General features: G+C 32.9%; 1 protein-coding gene across 1 annotated transcript; it reads right to left on the minus strand.

The window, feature by feature from the left end:
- Positions 1 to 14264: 14264 nt before the first annotated feature.
- LOC148943162 (phospholipase A-2-activating protein-like) lies at positions 14265 to 16541 on the minus strand. Its single transcript, XM_089102516.1, has one exon. It carries the CDS (start codon positions 16539 to 16541, stop codon positions 14265 to 14267), a length of 2277 nt encoding a protein of 758 aa, XP_088958642.1.
- Between the last annotated feature and the right edge of the window lie 1066 nt (positions 16542 to 17607).

Raw genomic sequence — 17607 nt, forward strand, 5'->3', positions numbered from 1 at the left:
ACTTGTCTACCCGTAAAAAAATCAAATGTCGCTCATGTTTATACTTGTTTAAATGTTCTCCAGAAGACTTGCATCTCGGTCCAGCTTTGTATAATTGTTGAGATAGGGAATGATCATACTGTATTATATTTATATACAATGCTTTGGGTTGTCAAATGGGCGTGTGTTCAAGATCTTAGGAGTGTTTATTGACAGTATGTTTAAACTTTCAGGGAATGGAAAGAAGGACGTTAAACGGAATCGAAACACTATGCACATCCTTAATATTAAATAGGAGCACGTACAATATATCAAGAATAGCCAAGGGTCCTGAGTGGAAACTTTCATGGCATGTTGAATCAACTCGTAAAACCTGGAATGCCTTGAAAATTTTTATTATCCCCAGAACAAAAACGAGTCTTGAAATGGAGAACTCATAGTATTCATTCAGAGTTCATGGTGAAGAGACCTGTTTTGGATTAAAATCTATTGCAAAGGATTATATCAATGCAGACGAAAAAATCGCTTTCTCCTGGATTATAAACAAACCTTTGTGGCAAGTTTATTTTTATGAACTTAATTTACTATTATTCAGCGCTTGTCATCTGACAATTACATGTACTTGGCATGTGTTGGTTTTAATTATTGCTTTGAAGTTAATTTATAATGAGATGAGCGTTTCCGAGCTTGTGTATTCACCGCTGTTGATTTTTGTTCAGAACAATTTTAGTGGTATTGATGAAGCCGATATTTTACGGAGAGGAGTGGACTTTTTTAAAGATTTGGAAACTATTAAGTTGGAGAAAGCAAAGCTATGGAGTTGTGTGAATGAAGATGATCCCCCTGTCAGAAAGGACACAAATGTAATTCACAATCACTTGCAAGATATTATAGACTTTATGAAGAACTGTGATACCGATGGAGAAGAGCCCTCCTCTTTCGTCATCAAAAAGCCATCAGAAGTTCCTGTGATCCCTGCAACAGCGTTTACACAGGTTAGAGCCAAGCTTACGAGCCTTGAGCAAGCGATTTCCCTAGTTTCTGCCAAGATAGATTCGTACAATCTGAACTTTCCTCAATTACCTGTGATTAGCCAACCTGCTCCGTGTGATATGCATACTACAATTTTGATCTCTGATCCCACGCCTGAGCATGGTGTTCCGCTAAAGCGAAAAGTACTGAACTAGTGCTTTTCAAGGCAAGACATTACTTTTACTTCATGATAGTTCTCAACTGTGAAATCCAGTTTTATATCAATTACTGCACTGTTGATTCCAGGGCCCCTCATATTTGGATTTTATGAAGAAAGGGGCCCATGCTCGTAAGTTTCTTTGAAATGTCATTTTGATGAGTTGAGGAAAGAAGCGAGCGTACAGTATATTTAGCGATATTTTAATTACCGATAAAATATAATTAGCGATGTCTGTCACGAAAACGTATGTCGATGAGCGTATGGACAACTTAAAGAAACTGGTAGAAAATCTTCGTACGGAAAATGCAGCGTTGAAACAAGAGAACACTGGCTTGAAATCTGCTCTAATGTGGCAGTTAAAAACCAGGTTTTAAGAACTGAATTGTATGTTAAACGCAAGAATCTTCTCATCCTTGGAGTTCCTAACAAGGAAAATGAAGATATCGAAGAAACCGTTAATGATTTTTAGTCAGAAATGGCGGTACGGACCTAAAGGGATATTAAGTTCACGGCCATCTATAGACTTAGAAGCAAGGCTAAAAGTCCCAGGAAACAAACCTCGCGTCCGGCATCGGACCCTATGTTTGTATCTGTTCTAAATCTTCGACATAAGGACAATATTATGGCTTGTGTTGGTAATCTAAGAAATACGGGGAAAAGTGTCAGTATTGACCTTCCATTCGAGCTGGCTAAACGTCGGAAAGAACTTTTGAGTATGGCTTATAATTTAAGAAATTGTTAAGTTGCCTCCGATAAAGTGTCTCATACCAAAATGGTTCAGAAAGGGACTAGGTTATGACTAGAATCTAAAAAGACTTCGAGTTCTAACTGGATCAAGGTTGATGACGCATGCTACGACCCGATTACCTTAGTTTTCCCCTCGGCCAATTCTGATTTCGATTCTGACACATGATTATTAGTGAGTGCTCGCTTCCGCTTAATATGTTATATCTTCCAAAAATGTGCTTTTCGTTAATGTTATTTGTCTTTTTGTATTTTTCCCTTTTATTTGTCTTTCTTTACCGTCAGTATTTACTCCTTCCTGTGCTATTTTACTTGTTAATTTTTTTTTGTTTCAGAGCAAAATAATCAAGTTCATGTCATAGCCTTTTTAATTCGGATTAGGATGACGTCACTGGTGTTCACGCGACTACAGCATGGCTCTCTGTCACCTGCATCGGTAAGTAATTATGGTTGAGACTGATTCTCTGTTGGGGATTAACGCTAACATAACACTAGGGAAATTAAATGATTATGAATGTGAGAGAGTTAATTTTAATGAAATTATAAATAAAACGGTTGGTAAAGCCCCCAATATGAATTTATATGAAAATTTTGAGAATATTATTGATAGTTTGTTCGTGGAGGAGCTGAGATTTTGTGACTCCGGAGCTCAGTGGGGTGATGCATTTCCGGTTGTGCATCTAAACGTTCAGGGCCTTAATTCCTCGTTTGACGATATTCAATTATTATGTAGGAATTCGTACCCTGCAATTATCGGTCTCTGTGAAACATTTTTGAGCGAGAAAAATCAGGTACTTTTGGATATTCCCTGTTATGTGTCAATATTTTTTAACCGAAAGATGGCCCGAAAAGGTGGACTCAGATTTTATATCCGAAATAATTTTCAGGCTGTACTAAGACATGATTTATGTACAAATAATGAAAAGGTATTTGAGTCACTTTTTATAGAAGTCCCAATCAACGCTAAGAAAAGGGTAATAATAGGTGAAGTATATCGTTCTCCAAGTGGATCTATAACTCAATTTATGGAAATATTAGAAGATGTTCTTGGAAAACTTTTTGCTGAAAAATTCGAAGTTGTATTGATGGGCGACTTTAACCTTGACCTTGCGGAGCCGTCATCTAGACAGGCTTATGATCTTTTGTTATTACTAATTTCGTATGGATTAGCTCCTTGTATAAACATACCGACAAGGATTTCTAACCAGACTGCAACATTAATTGACAATATTTTTTCATCACTACATTCCATTAAGAATGAAGTGCTGCTCTCTGATACGTTCCGACAATTTGCCAGTTGCAGCCTTGTTTCCAATCCTCCAAAATCCACAAAGATTAGTCCCCCAGGATACACCGAGATTCTCTTGCTCACCAGTGGATCTGGAGAGACTGAAAGAAGATCTGAGTAAATCTTCATGGGACTTTTCATTACCAGAAAATATTAATTTGGGCAATTATAACGTTATATTTGGCCAGTTTTATGACACTGTTAAGGAAAAATTCTCGGCTTATTGTCTAAAAGCTCCTTTAAGGAATCCTCGATCAAAAAGATCAACACCCATAGCTCCCTGGCTAACATCGGGGTCCTCAAGTCAATAAATAGGAAGCAGAACCTTTGGAAAGAGTACAAAAACAGACCAAGTGATGCTAAATTAGAAGCATTTAGGTTGTACCGTAATATGCTGAAATCAATTATTCGGAGAGCTAAAACAGTATATTTTACAAAGAGATTTGATGATTGCGGTAAAAATATAAAGAAGACATGGGACGTGATTAAGGAAGTTAGTCGGCCATCCAAAAAACTAGAAGGTCTCCCTAAGTCTCTTATGGTAGACGATCAACTTATCACAGAAAAAGGGCAAGTACGACATAATATGAACAAATTCTTTGCGGAGATAGGGAAATGAACTGCTAATAGCGTTTCCTACTGCTCGGTGTCACAGACTTGGAAGCAGTTCCTAGGCCCTCCATGCTCGAAATCAATGGTTCTTGAGGACATTACGGTGCAGGAAATTAAAATATTGTTTTGTCTTTAAAGAATTTTTCAACAGGTTTTGACAAAATTTCTGCTGAAGTAATCAAACATATCCTTCCATCGATTATCACCCCACTTTGCTATTTGATTAATAGGTCATTTCAACAAGGAGTATTTCCTCAACGTATTAAATTGTCGCGTGTGATAGCTGTCTTTAAAGGAGGTGACCGTGAGGATCCTGAGAACTATAGGCAGATCTCTTTTTTTGTCAGTGTTCTCTAAGATATTTGAAAGGCCAATGCTAAAACGTCTGGTGAGATTTCTTGAAGCAAATTTTTTTTTCTATCAACATCAGTTTGGGTTTCGTGAAAGTATTCTACAGAATATGCTTGTAATAAACTTCTCCAGTTTATACGACAATCTTTAGACTCTAATCTTATTCCTGCATCCATTTTTCTTGATGTAAAGAAAGCTTTTGACAGCCTTACACACAAGATCCTCATTGGTAAACTTTCTCATCATGATGTTCGTGGGGAAGCATTATCTTGGTTCTATTCAAAAAGAGAGGGGGGTACTAGCCCCAGCCCTGCTGCCATCTACAATTTCGTCTAACGCTGACAGGCTATAATTTATTCAAGGATTATCGATCCACGAAGGGGAGAGAATTTCTGAGAAATTGATTGCGTAATCGATCGGGGAATTTTATTGATCCAATAACGGGAAATAAATCACATACCTCCTTCTAGACCAATCAGAGAGTCGGTTAAATCTCCTTATAAGCCAATCACAGGGCTGGTTACATATTAGCGGGAGAGGCTTGCAGAGAATATAAGGCAAGGATTTTTGCTATAGTTTTTTTTATTAGTCTGTGAATAGAATTCAAAGGAGTGAGAAGAACAGTTTGACTTTACTCATTTGGATATATTTGTGCTGTTGAAGAGTAGAATGTTTACCCTATTAGAAGTTGATAGTGGAGTTGGTAACAATAATACAAGAGCACCAAACATTGCGGTGGAAATCACAAGAGGATCACGGCTTTGTCTGGAATGGGATGAAGTATATGCAAGATATGTGATATCCTTGAGCAAATTTAAAATGGAGGATCAATTATGTTTCACTGCAAAAGTTGATATAGCACATGTGAATAGACTTCAATGTGCATTAAGTGCATTAGGGAAACATATCGAAGACAATAAACTGTATCGCTAATTGTACATGCTTAGTAATATTGTTGTTGTAATTATTCAATAAAATTGTTTCGAAATTGAAAATATTCCCTTTCTTCTTGTCAGGTCAGAATGCTAGGACTAACGATTCATGGTCAGTCTAGAGTCAGCAGTCAGAGTGAAAGGATTGAAAAATTAAGAAATTTGAGAAAGAGAGAATTAGATCGAATCTAGTGTTTATGTAAAAACATTTGATTTTGGATGACGATTTTCTCGAGTTATCTCTTCAACGCAGGATATTCTCTCGGGAAACACTTGACAATATAATGAAAACTAATTCTCCCCCATTGGACTATTGTATGAAGCTTTGCCGATGTGACTCAAATGCTTATACTCAATTTATTGATGTATTAATTGGAACAAAGCAGAATCATATAGTGAATATACTTTTGAAAACATTGCCAATGGATTCAATGTAGATGGCTCCCCCCACCATTCGAAAAAGGTGAAGTCAAAGAGTTACTCCTCTCCCATTCCTCCTCCTTGAATTTATGCGTCAGCAGGGACGACCAGTTTCGTTTTAGCTGTGAGAGAGTCAAGTGACATTGGAAACCAAAAAAAAATGTTCTATACGTGTCCATTATTCATGTACACTCTTGGTAGTTGGACTCAATGTGAGAATTGTACAATTATTGATGACTATAGTGAAAAGTGCAAATTATGTAATCCTTGTAAATTACATAGAGGCTATGTAGTACAAATTAAAGGATGTAATTCATGTCTTGAGGAGATTTGTGATTCTCACCCTAGAGGACACCTGTGCTCCAATTGTCACTATGATAAATGTGATCAGTGGGAGAATACTTACCCCGCTATGATTGGAAAGAATCCCAAACGTGATTTTAGTTTATTTCTACGAGATTGGTATCGTCGTGGATTTAAATTATTCTGGGAGGAGGAGCCAGGTCTACGATTCAACTGTTGGGGTAACAAGACAATTTGGTTTCAACGTCATCGTTGTGACGACACAGTCTATTATGACTATAAACCAAGTGATTTTTATTGGGCAGTTACCGAATGTTATTCACCATTTCAAAACACTGTATGTGATATTGCTTCAAATAGTCAGATTGAAACTCGTGAATTTCATAATATGAATGCAAATAGTATCATTGACTATACAAAGAGATATGACAAAAGTGAAGTTACATTATACTGTAGAAAATGTGACCCTGACTTTTCAGTCAATCAAGATCAATATACAGTGAATCCAAATGATTTACCGGCATTAGTGGTTCACGACAGTTGCCTATACACCGATGAAGAAATCTAAAGTGAAGATTTAAAGACATTGTGATGGAAGAGCTCTCATATATCATTTAACGATGAATCTTATTATTGTTATGCATAATGAGTTCTATATTGTAATCATGCAATAAATTTGTTTATACTATATTTACTTTCTCTTACTAGATATGTATAGAATAAGGATACCAGGATAGACTTCTGTACATGAATAGTTCAGTTTAATTAGATCATCCCAATAGAGTACTATCAGTCCACAGTCAAGTTTTCTATCAAAGATAAAAAATAACACATTCTTCTAATCATTTACTCGTCTAAATATCGATATTTACAATAGTTTTTATATATATAATATCTGGTTCATACCACTCAATATCGCTATCATCTTCCTCCACTACCATAATATCTATGAGAGGGGTTGGTATACACTCAATCTCAGGAGACGACCCCCTCAAATAAATCTTCACGTACTTGAAGTGTCGGTAAACTTGGTGTCAATCGCCCGACATCTTCAACCTGACACCTTCGGCCCGAAGGCCCCCTCCTCAATAGATCCTCTGACATACTAGTACAGAGAAGCTCCTCTTCCTCCTCAACTGTGAACTCACTAGCATCAATGGATGTACAAGTACATAGAAGCTCCTCTTCCTCCTCAACTGTGAGCCCCCACTCACTCCACACATTCTAAAAAAGATTGAGAACACTAAAAAAAAAAAAAAAAAAAAGCGATGGTTGAGGAAGGGGCAGTTCTTCTAAAATACAGAATAATTGCTGTTTGTCTTTAATTTCTATTTTGATCATTACTTACAGTTGAAAAGAAAGGCTGTTGTTTTTAAAACTTAGATGTTCAGAAATAGAGTCCTAAAATGATTTAAACTTAAAACGGTGTCTGATTAAAGCTTAGGCTTCTGATCTTTCTCTATTGACAAACCAGTCAAAAGAAGAGAACAAACGGTTGAAAAAAAACCAAAAAAAACCTTGTTTTGGATCGAAAATAAGGCATTCCCGCAAGAATTGAACTAATATACCTTTTTTTGACCGTACAATTTAGTTTTTGTAATAAAATTATAGAAAATACATTTCTCTGGTTCAAATGTGATTTTTTGGTTAGAATAAACCTTGTTTTGGATCAAAAATAAGTCATTTCCATACAAATGGAACTAATATAGCATTTTTGAGCGTAAACTTTAGTTTTTGAAAGAAAATTATAGAAAATATATTTCTCCGGTTCAAATAATAATAATAATAATAATAATTTATTTTTAACCCGCTAAGGTAACAAAAGCGGAGTATAAGTAAAAGAAAAGAAAAAATACATATGTGAATCTTTGGTTTGAAAAACCTTGTTTTGGATTGAAAATAAGCCATTTTCGTACAAATTGAACTAATATACCTTTCTTTGATTGTAAACGCTAGTTTTTGTAAGAAAATTATAAAAAGTATATTTCTGTGGTTCAAATGTGAATCTTTGGTTAGAATAAACCTAACTTTGAATCGAAAATAAGCCATTTCCATTAAAATGGAACTAATATAGCTTCTTTGAACGTAAACTTTAGTTTTTTTGTAAGAAAATTATAGAAAGTATTTTTCTCTGGTTCAAATGTGAATCTTTGTTTTGAAAAAACCATGTTTTGGATCAAAAATAAGCCATTTCCATACAAATTGAACTAATATAGCTTTTTTTGAGCGTAAACTTTAGTTTTTGTATAAAAATTATAGAAAATATATTTCTCTGGTTCAAATGTGAATCTTTGGTTTGAAAAAACCTTGTTTTGGATCTAAAATAAGAAATTTCCGTTAAAATGGAACTAATATAGCTTTTTTGAACGTAACTATAGTTTTTTTGTAAGAAAATTATAGAAAATATATTTCTCCAGTTCAAATGTGAATCTTTGGTTAGAATAAACCTAGCTTTGGATCGAAAATAAACCATTTCCGTTAAAATGGAACTAATATAGCTTTTTTTAGCGTAATCTTTAGTTTTTGTAAGAAAAATATAGAACATACATTTCTCCGGTTCAAATGTGAATGTTTGATTAGAATAAACCTAGCTTTGGATCAAAAAAAAAATCCATTTCCGTTAAAATGGAACTTATATAGCTTTTTTTGAGCGTAAACTTTAGTTTTTGTAAGAAAATTATAGAAAATACATTTTTCTGGTTCAAATGTGAATATTTGGTTAGAAAAAATCTATCTTTGGATCGAAAATAAGCCATTTCCATAAAAATTGAACAAAAATACACTTGTTTTGGATCAAAAATAAGTCATTTCCATTAAAATGGAACTAATATAGCTTTTTTCAACGTAAACTTTAGTTTTATGTAACGCACTTATAGAAAATACATTTCTCTGGTTCAAATGTGAATATTTGGTTAGAAAAAATCTATCTTTGGATCGAAAATAAGCCATTTCCATAAAAATTGAACAAAAATACCTTTGTTTGACCGTAAACTTTAGTTTTTTTGTAAGAAAATTATAGAAAATATATTTCTCTGGTTCAAATGTGAATATTTGGTTAGAAAAAATCTATCTTTGGATCGAAAATAAGCCATTTCAATAAAAATTGAACAAATATACCTTTTTTGACCGTAAACTCTAGTTTTTGTAATAAAATAATAGAAAATATATGTCTCGGGTTCAAATGTGAATTTTGGTTTGAAAAACCTAGCTTTGGAACAAAAATAAGCCATCTCCGTAGAAATTAAACAAATATACCTTTCTTTTATCCTAAACGCTAGTTTCTGTTGTAAAATTATAAAAAGTACAATTCTCTGGTTCAAACGTGAATATCTGGTTAGAAAAAACCTAGCTGTGGATCGAAAATAAGATATTTTCATAAGAATTGAACTAATATACCTTTTTTGACCATAAACTCTAGTTTTTGTAAGAAAATTATAGAAATTTTATTTCACCGGTTCCAATGTGAATCTTTGGTTAGAATAAACATAGTTTTGGATCAGAAATAAATCATTTCTATTAAAATTGAACTAATATAGCTTTTTTTGAGCGTAAACTATAGTTTTTGTAGGAAAATTATAAAATATACATTTCTCCGGTTCAAATGTGAATGTTTGGTCTAAAAAAACCTTGTTTTGGATCTAAAATAAGTCATTTCCGTTAAAATGGAATTAATATAACTTTTTTGAGTGTAAACTATAGTTTTTGTAAGAAAATTATAGAAAATACATTTCTCTGGTTCAAATGTGAATCTTTGATTAGAATAAACCTAGCTTTGGATCGAAAATAAGCCATTTCCGTTAAAATGGAACTAATATAGCTTTTTTTGAGCGTAAACTTTAGTTTTTGTAAGAAAATTATAGAAAATGCAGTTCTCTGGTTCTAATGTGAATCTTTGGATTGAAAAAATCTTGTTTTGGATCGAAAATAAGTCATTTCCGTTAAAATGGAACTAATATAGCTTTTTTGAGTGTAAACTTTAGTTTTTTGTAAGAAAATTATAGAAAATACGTTTTTCTGGTTCAAATGTGAATATTTGGTTAGAAAAAATCTATCTTTGGATCGAAAATAAGCCATTTCCATAAAAATTGAACAAAAATGCACTTGTTTTGGATCGAAAATAAATAATTTCCATTAAAATGGAACTAATATAGCTTTTTTGAACGTAAACTTTAGTTTTTTGTAAGACAATTATACAAAATGTATTTCTCTGGTTCAAATGAGAATCTTTGGTAAGAAAAAATCTATCTTTGTATAAAAAAAAGCCATTTCCATAAAAATTGAACAAAAATACCTTTGTTTGACCATAAACTTTATTTTTTTTGTAAGAAAATTATAGAAAATATATTTCTCTGGTTCAAATGTGAATATTTGGTTAGAAAAAATCTATCTTTGGATCGAAAATAAGCCATTTCAATAAAAATTGAACAAACATACCTTTGTTTGACCATAAACTCTAGTTTTTGTAATAAAATTGTAGAAAATTTTATTTCTCTGGTTCAAATGTGAATCTTTGGTTAGAATAAACCTAGCTTTGGATCGAAAATAAGCCATTTCCGTTAAGATGGAACTAATATAGCTTTTTTGAGCCTAAACTTTAGTTTTTTTGTAAGAAAACTATAGAAAATACATTTCTCTGGTTCAAATGTGAATCTTTGGTTTGAAAAAACCTTGTTTTGGATCGAAAATAAGTAATTCCCGTTAAAATAGAACTAATATAGCTTTCTTGAGCGTAAACTATAGTTTTTTTGTAAGAAAATTATAGAAAATATATTTCTCCGGTTCAAATGTGAATCTTTGATTAGAATAAACCTAGCTTTGGATCGAAAATAAGCCATTTCCGTTAAAATGGAACTAATATAGCTTTTTTGAGCGTAAACTTTAGTTTTTGTAAGAAAATTATAGAAAATACATTTCTCCGGTTCAAATGTGAATCTTTGGTTTGAAAAAACCTTGTTTTGGATCCAAAATAAGTGATTTCCGTTAAAATGGAACTAATATAGCTTTTTTGAGCGTAAACTTTAGTTTTTTGTAAGAAAATTATAGAAAATACATTTTTCTGGTTCAAATGTGAATATTTGGTTAGAAAAAATCTATCTTTGGATCGAAAATAAGCCATTTCCATAAAAATTGAAAAAAAATGCACTTGTTTTGGATCGAAAATAAATAATTTCCATTAAAATGGAACTAATATAGCTTTTTTGAACGTAAACTTTAGTTTTTTGTAAGACAATTATACAAAATGTATTTCTCTGGTTCAAATGTGAATCTTTGATAAGAAAAAATCTATCTTTGTATCAAAAAAAGCCATTTCCATAAAAATTGAACAAAAATACCTTTGTTTGACCATAAACTTTATTTTTTTTGTAAGCAAATTATAGAAAATATATTTCTCTGGTTCAAATGTGAATATTTGATTAGAAAAAATCTATCTTTGGATCAAAAATAAGCCATTTAAAAAAAAATTGAACGAAAATACCTTTGTTTGACCGTAAACTCTAGTTTTTTGTAATAAAATTATAGAAAATATATTTCTCTGGTTCAAATGTGAATTTTTGGTTTGAAAAACCTAGCTTTGGATCAAAAATAAGCCATTTCCATAGAAATTGAACAAATATACTTTTCTTTGACCGTAAACGCTAGTTTCTGTAGGAAAATTATAAAAAGTACATTTCTCTGGTTCAAATGTGAATATATGGTTAGAAAAAATCTATCTTTGGATCGAAAATAAGATATTTTCATAAGAATTGAACTAATATACCTTTTTTGACCATAAACGCTAGTTTTTGTAAGAAAATTGTAGAAAGTTTTATTTCTCCGGTTCAAATGTGAATCTTTGGTTAGAATAAACCTAGCTTTGGATCGGAAATAAATCATTTCCATTAAAATGGAGCTAATTTAGTTTTTATGAGCCTAATCTTTAGCTTTTGTAAGAAAAATATAGAACATGCATTTCTCCGGTTCAAATGTGAATCTTTGGTTTGAAAAAACCTTGTTTTGGATGGAAAATAAGCCATTTCTGTACAAATTGAACTAATATAGCTTTTTGAGCATAAACTTTAGTTTTTGTAAGAAAATTATAGAAAATATATTTCTATGGTTCAAATGTGAATCTTTGGTTTGAAAAAACCTTGTTTTGGATCGAAAATAAGTCATTTCCGTTAAAATGGAACTAATATAGCTTTTTTGAGCGTAAACTTTAGTTTCTTGTAAGAAAATTATAGAAAATACATTTCTCTGGTTCAAATGTGAATATTTGGTTTGAAAAAACCTAGCTTTGGATCGAAAATAAGCCATTTCCATAAAAATTGAACAAAAATACACTTGTTTTGGATCAAAAATAAGTCATTTCCATTAAAATGGAACTAATATAGCTTTTTTCAACGTAAACTTTAGTTTTTTGTAAGACAATTATAGAAAGTACATTTCTCTGGTTCAAATGTGAATATTTGGTTAGAAAAAATCTATCTTTGGATCGAAAATAAGCCATTTCCATAAAAATTGAACAAAAATACCTTTGTTTGACCGTAAACTTTAGTTTTTTTGTAAGAAAATTATAGAAAAAATATTTCTCTGGTTCAAATGTGAATCTTTGGTTAGAATAAACCTAGCTTTGGATCAAAAATAAGCCATTTCCGTTAAAATGGAACTAATATAGCTTTTTTGAGCGTAAACTTTAGTTTTTGTAAGAAAAATATAGGAAATGCATTTCTCCGGTTCAAATGTGAATCTTTGATTAGAATAAACCTAGCTTTGGATCGAAAATAAGCCATTTCCGTTAAAATGGAACTTATATAGCTTTTTTGGAGCGAAAAATTTAGTTTTTGTAAGAAAATTATAGAAAATGAATTTTTCTGGTTCAAATTTGAATCTTTGCATTGAAAAAACCTTGTTTTGGATCGAAAATAAGTCATTTCCGTTAAAATGGAACTAATATAGCTTTTTTGAGTGTAAACTTTAGTTTTTTGTAAGAAAATTATAGAAAATACATTTTTCTGGTTCAAATGTGATTCGGTTAGAAAAAATCTATCTTTGGATCGAAAATAAGCCATTTCCATAAAAATTGAACAAAAATACCTTTGTTTGACCGTAAACTCTAGTTTTTTTGTAAGAAAATTATAGAAAAAATATTTCTCTGGTTCAAATGTGAATATTTGGTTAGAAAAAATCTATCTTTGGATCGAAAATAAGCCATTTCAATAAAAATTGAACGAAAATACCTTTGTTAAACCGTAAACTCTAGTTTTTGTAATAAAATTATAGAAAATATATTTCTCTGGTTCAAATGTGAATTTTTTGTTTGAAAAACCTAGCTTTGGATCAAAAATAAGCCATTTCCATAAAAATTGAACAAATATACCTTTCTTTGACCGTAAACGCTAGTTTCACTTATTATACGAGAAAAATCAATCCCTTTGTATCTTTTTAACATATTGTAAACAGTAACCTTTTCAATGTGATTATAACAGCTTTATTTTCGTTTAAAGGCACTAAAACTTTTAATTTCCGTTAAAATAAACCTCTTAGCAACATACAAGGACCACCGGGTGGATAAGATCAATCCTGTGAAAAAAAATAAAATAAAAACGCATCTGTGATCTTTCTTCTGGGAAAAAATTCCAAATTTCATATTTTTGCAAATAGGAGCTTTAAATCCCTACAGTAAGGTTCTTTGATATCCTGAACCTGATGGTGTGATTTTCATTAAGATTCTATGATATTTTTGAAAATCAGGCAAAATTTCTCAAGCTTGTAACTTTTGATGGGTTAAACTAAATTTGATGAAACTTGTATGTTTAAAATCTACATACAAATCCATTTCCTTTGATGTAGAATCATCACAATCAGTAGAATCTGATCTTTTTACTTTCTTCAGCACGCGATATAAATTACTCATGCTAATCGCAAGAACTGTATTTGGACAAAGAGACACTGGCAGGACCAAACAAAGTAGATTAGAAAACAATTTTCTGAACATACTACTTGAATATGGAAAATATGTCAACACAGTGATGCACAAAATTCATAAGGTTTAGTTTATACTGAGCTTGGAGTGTATACTTATTGCTATTGATAACTCTATTCCAGGTCATTCTATTATTTGGACCGTCCCACGTGTTGAGTCTTGCATTGTGTACACAGGATTTGTATTCTTTCTTCGTTTTTTGCTTGACTGTAAACACAGCACCGGAAGTAGGTCGATTGCAAGTGTTCCGCAGTCGCAACCAAAACTTTACGCGGTTCTTTAATGTTTTCACTTCCGGATATATATTACACAGGGGCTTACGAGACCCAGAACGCACGTGCTCAAACGGAACTGCAGAATTTGTGGCCGACTTTAAAAATTCCACAATCTGGTCATATACTTGCAATTTAATTAATTACTGAGGCTTTAGAGTTAAATCAAGGTATCCAAGCATAAAAAGGGACGAATAGCACAACTATGTTAAACACCAAGAACTTCTAGGAGGTGTTCCGCACATTGACTTTGTTTTTGCGAGTCGCTAACTTCTTTAAGCTGGTTAAGTATAGGAATGAACTCAAGACAAAACGAAACCAGCTTCATTCTTCCCTTTTGCAACATTGTTACAAGGGCAACTAAAATCCTAAAATGACTTTCTTGATCACTACAATTTGCGAGTAACGATCGACTTACTTCAAGTACCGATGCTTTAGTTTCCATACTAAAATGGTGTTGAATGTTAAGCACTGATATATTGAGCAATACTGTCGATAAAGCTATATTAAGCTGCTTCTTTTGGCTATCACTTGAGTTTTTACAGTTTTCAATGATGTCGATAACACTAAGAAGAATTCTGTCTACTTCGGGCAAAATGATTTTTTTTCCAATTATACTTGTGAGAAGATTAGCAATGATACGAGCACTAAGCATGATGTTTACAGCACCAGCGGATGACATGAAATATTTCTTCAGTAATTCAATTAGGCCTGATGGTGTTAATGTATCGACAAGTTGTCGGGTAAAATTCTCTTCGATTACCGCAAGTCGGAGCAAATCTAGTACAGGAAAAATGTACTCGCCGGGCCAATGCATCGTTGTGGCGAAAATGGCTAAGAGGCGATCAGCATTCGTCTCGCTTATCCCCGGCATTATTCCTTCCAAAGAGTCAAGGGAATCAGAGCTGACAGATAGTTCAGAGGGTAACTTGGTATTGAAATCCTTCAGTTTAGCTACGATTCCCTTGATATTTGCTTGTTCGATGCGAACAGGATTTGTTTGAGGGAAGTATTTAGATGCAAAAGTAATTTTAGCAGCACTTCCAGATCGACCGTAGCGACCAGCACCAGTAAATGGATCTACGTAGGAGCGTCTGGAGCTAGATTGACGTTTCGTAGCATTCCAATTGCTGTTTTTAATAATGAAATTAGCTACTTCATCCAAGAAGTGTTGGCTTAGTTCATTTTCAGTTAAGAATTTTTGAGCTGCTGTATAGGGATCGTCTCCCTCATTGAATGGAAGCTTAATCGGGGGAAGGCCTTCTTGTACATCAACATCATATACATAGTCGTAGCGTTTCCCCAGATATTCTTTGCTGCTTGAAGATTCTTTGTTTTTATCATTGACTCCAACACCATTCCCAATTTTTTCCCATTCTTGTTTTGACGCTGACCAAGAGTAACAAATTCTTTCGTTGTTTCCATTAATAATTTTAAACTGACCATCTTTCGTTCTGGGTTTTAAAAGTGACTCTGGGCCAGGTAAGTTTTTAATATCAATCTTGTCATTTTGTTGCTGAACAGCCGCTTCCGCTTCGATTACTTCATCTTGAAACGCTATCTGATCGTCTTCTGGAGCTTGTCTACTTACATCTTTGCTGAATATTCTGAGTACACCATCACTAGATCCTGTAACAATGTCATCATTTGAAAAAGCCCCAACAGTCCAAACACTTATTGCAGGATGATGAATTATTTGTATACATTCAGCTTGTCTATTTAAATCTTTTCGTTGAAACTGCCAAATTCTTACAGTTCTGTCTTCACCACAGCTTGCGAATCCATTTGATAAACGGGTTAAACTGTAGATGTAATTTTCATGGCTGTAATATGTGGCGATACATTTTCCCTTGATAGACCAGTGCTTAATTGATGCATCGTTAGATGCCGATAAAAATTCCTGAGAACTGAGAACAAGCAAAGACCTCACAGAATCAGTATGACCTTCATACTTTTGTACACAGTAGTCTTTTTTCCAAAGAAATATCTTTTTATCGGCGGATCCTGTCAGTACATACATTGAATCTACATCTTCAACTGCAGCAACGCACCAAACAGCAGCTGAATGGCCCTTCAATTCATAAATGCACTTACTTTCCTCCCATACTTTAGCAGTTTTGTCCCATGATCCTGTTATAAGAAGTTTATTTGTAGCCACATACCCAATACATGAAACATTTTCAGAGTGTGCTTTAAATGTTTGAAAAGGTTTTTCTTCTGACTGTGTAAATATCCTCACAAATCCATCTTGACATGCAGTTGCCACATTGTCACTTGAAGTCCAAACCACGGCGCCTATGTATTTTTGGTGCAGCTCAGATTGGAATGTGTGGTTTACGGAATTATCACCTAATTTCCATATCCTCATATATTTATCCCGAGATCCTGAGGCAAATGATTCATCATTACCCAGTCTCTGAACATCAACACTGCGAACGTCACCTGAGTGGCCTTGACAATGAGCCCTCAATTTATATGATTCCATATTAAAGTGTGTCATGCAAGTCGATTGGCTTCAAACTTGTGAGCATAATCGAGTATCGAGCTCATTTTGTCTGACAAAAAAAAAACTAAGTTTAAAATTTTCCGGTATTTGCCTAGTTGGAATAAAAACATTAAAATTATTGCTCAGATCCCATAAATATTTTTGCCGTTTATAACTTAAGCGATTCTGAACTTAAAACTAAAATAATATTGATTTTTTTTTAATTTTTACGTGAGATAAGTCATCACGTCATATATCGTTAATAGTACGCAATCGGTGTTAGATATTACGTCACGTCACTTATTAAGTCATATGTGATTATTAGTAGACAATCGATCTTAGAAATTGGGCTTGCTTCAAAAATGAAATATCGTTGAAAAGATGCAGTAAAAAGAAAAAAACATCCAAAATGCAGTTTTTTTTATAAAGTGATTTCATTTTTAAAATGTTTTTTTTTATCTAAAAAGGCACTAAAACTTTTAATTTCCATTGAAATGAGCCTCTTAGCAACATTCTAGGGCCACCGGGTCGATAAGATCACTCCTGGCAAAAAAAAACCTGCATCCATGATCTTTCTTCTGTCAAAAAAATCTTTGATATCCTGCATATGATGGTGCGATTTTTATTAAGATATTATGACTTTTTTTAAAATCAGGCAAATTTTTTCAGGCTCGTAGCTTTTGATGGGAAAGACTAAATTTGATGAAACTTGTATATTTAAAATCTACTTTTAAATCCATTTTTTTTATGTAAAATCATCACAATCAGTAGAATCTGATCTTTTTACTTTCTTCAATGAGCGATTTAAATTACTCATACTAATCAAAAAACAGGATTTGCATTCTTTCTTCGTTTTTTGCTTGACTGTAAACACGGCACCGGAAGTAGGTCGATTAAAAGCGTTCCACAGTCACAACCAAAACTTTGCGCGGTTCTTTACTATTTTTACTTCCGGATGAATATTCGACAGGGGCTTACGAAACCCAGAACGCACGTGCTCAATTGGAACTGCAGTTTTTCTGGCCGACTTTAAACATTCCACAATCTGGTAATAATACGAATTTAG

This window comes from Artemia sp. Qi Xiang Cuo, chromosome 16 (genome assembly GCF_049724085.1).
Source record: "Artemia sp. Qi Xiang Cuo chromosome 16, ASM4972408v1, whole genome shotgun sequence".
Lineage (NCBI taxonomy): Eukaryota > Metazoa > Arthropoda > Branchiopoda > Anostraca > Artemiidae > Artemia > Artemia sp. Qi Xiang Cuo.

What these genes read in the sequence shown, in the direction of transcription:
- LOC148943162 (XM_089102516.1), bottom strand. Translation starts at nt 16,541, where the DNA reads ATGGAATCATATAAATTGAGGGCTCATTGTCAAGGCCACTCAGGTGAC.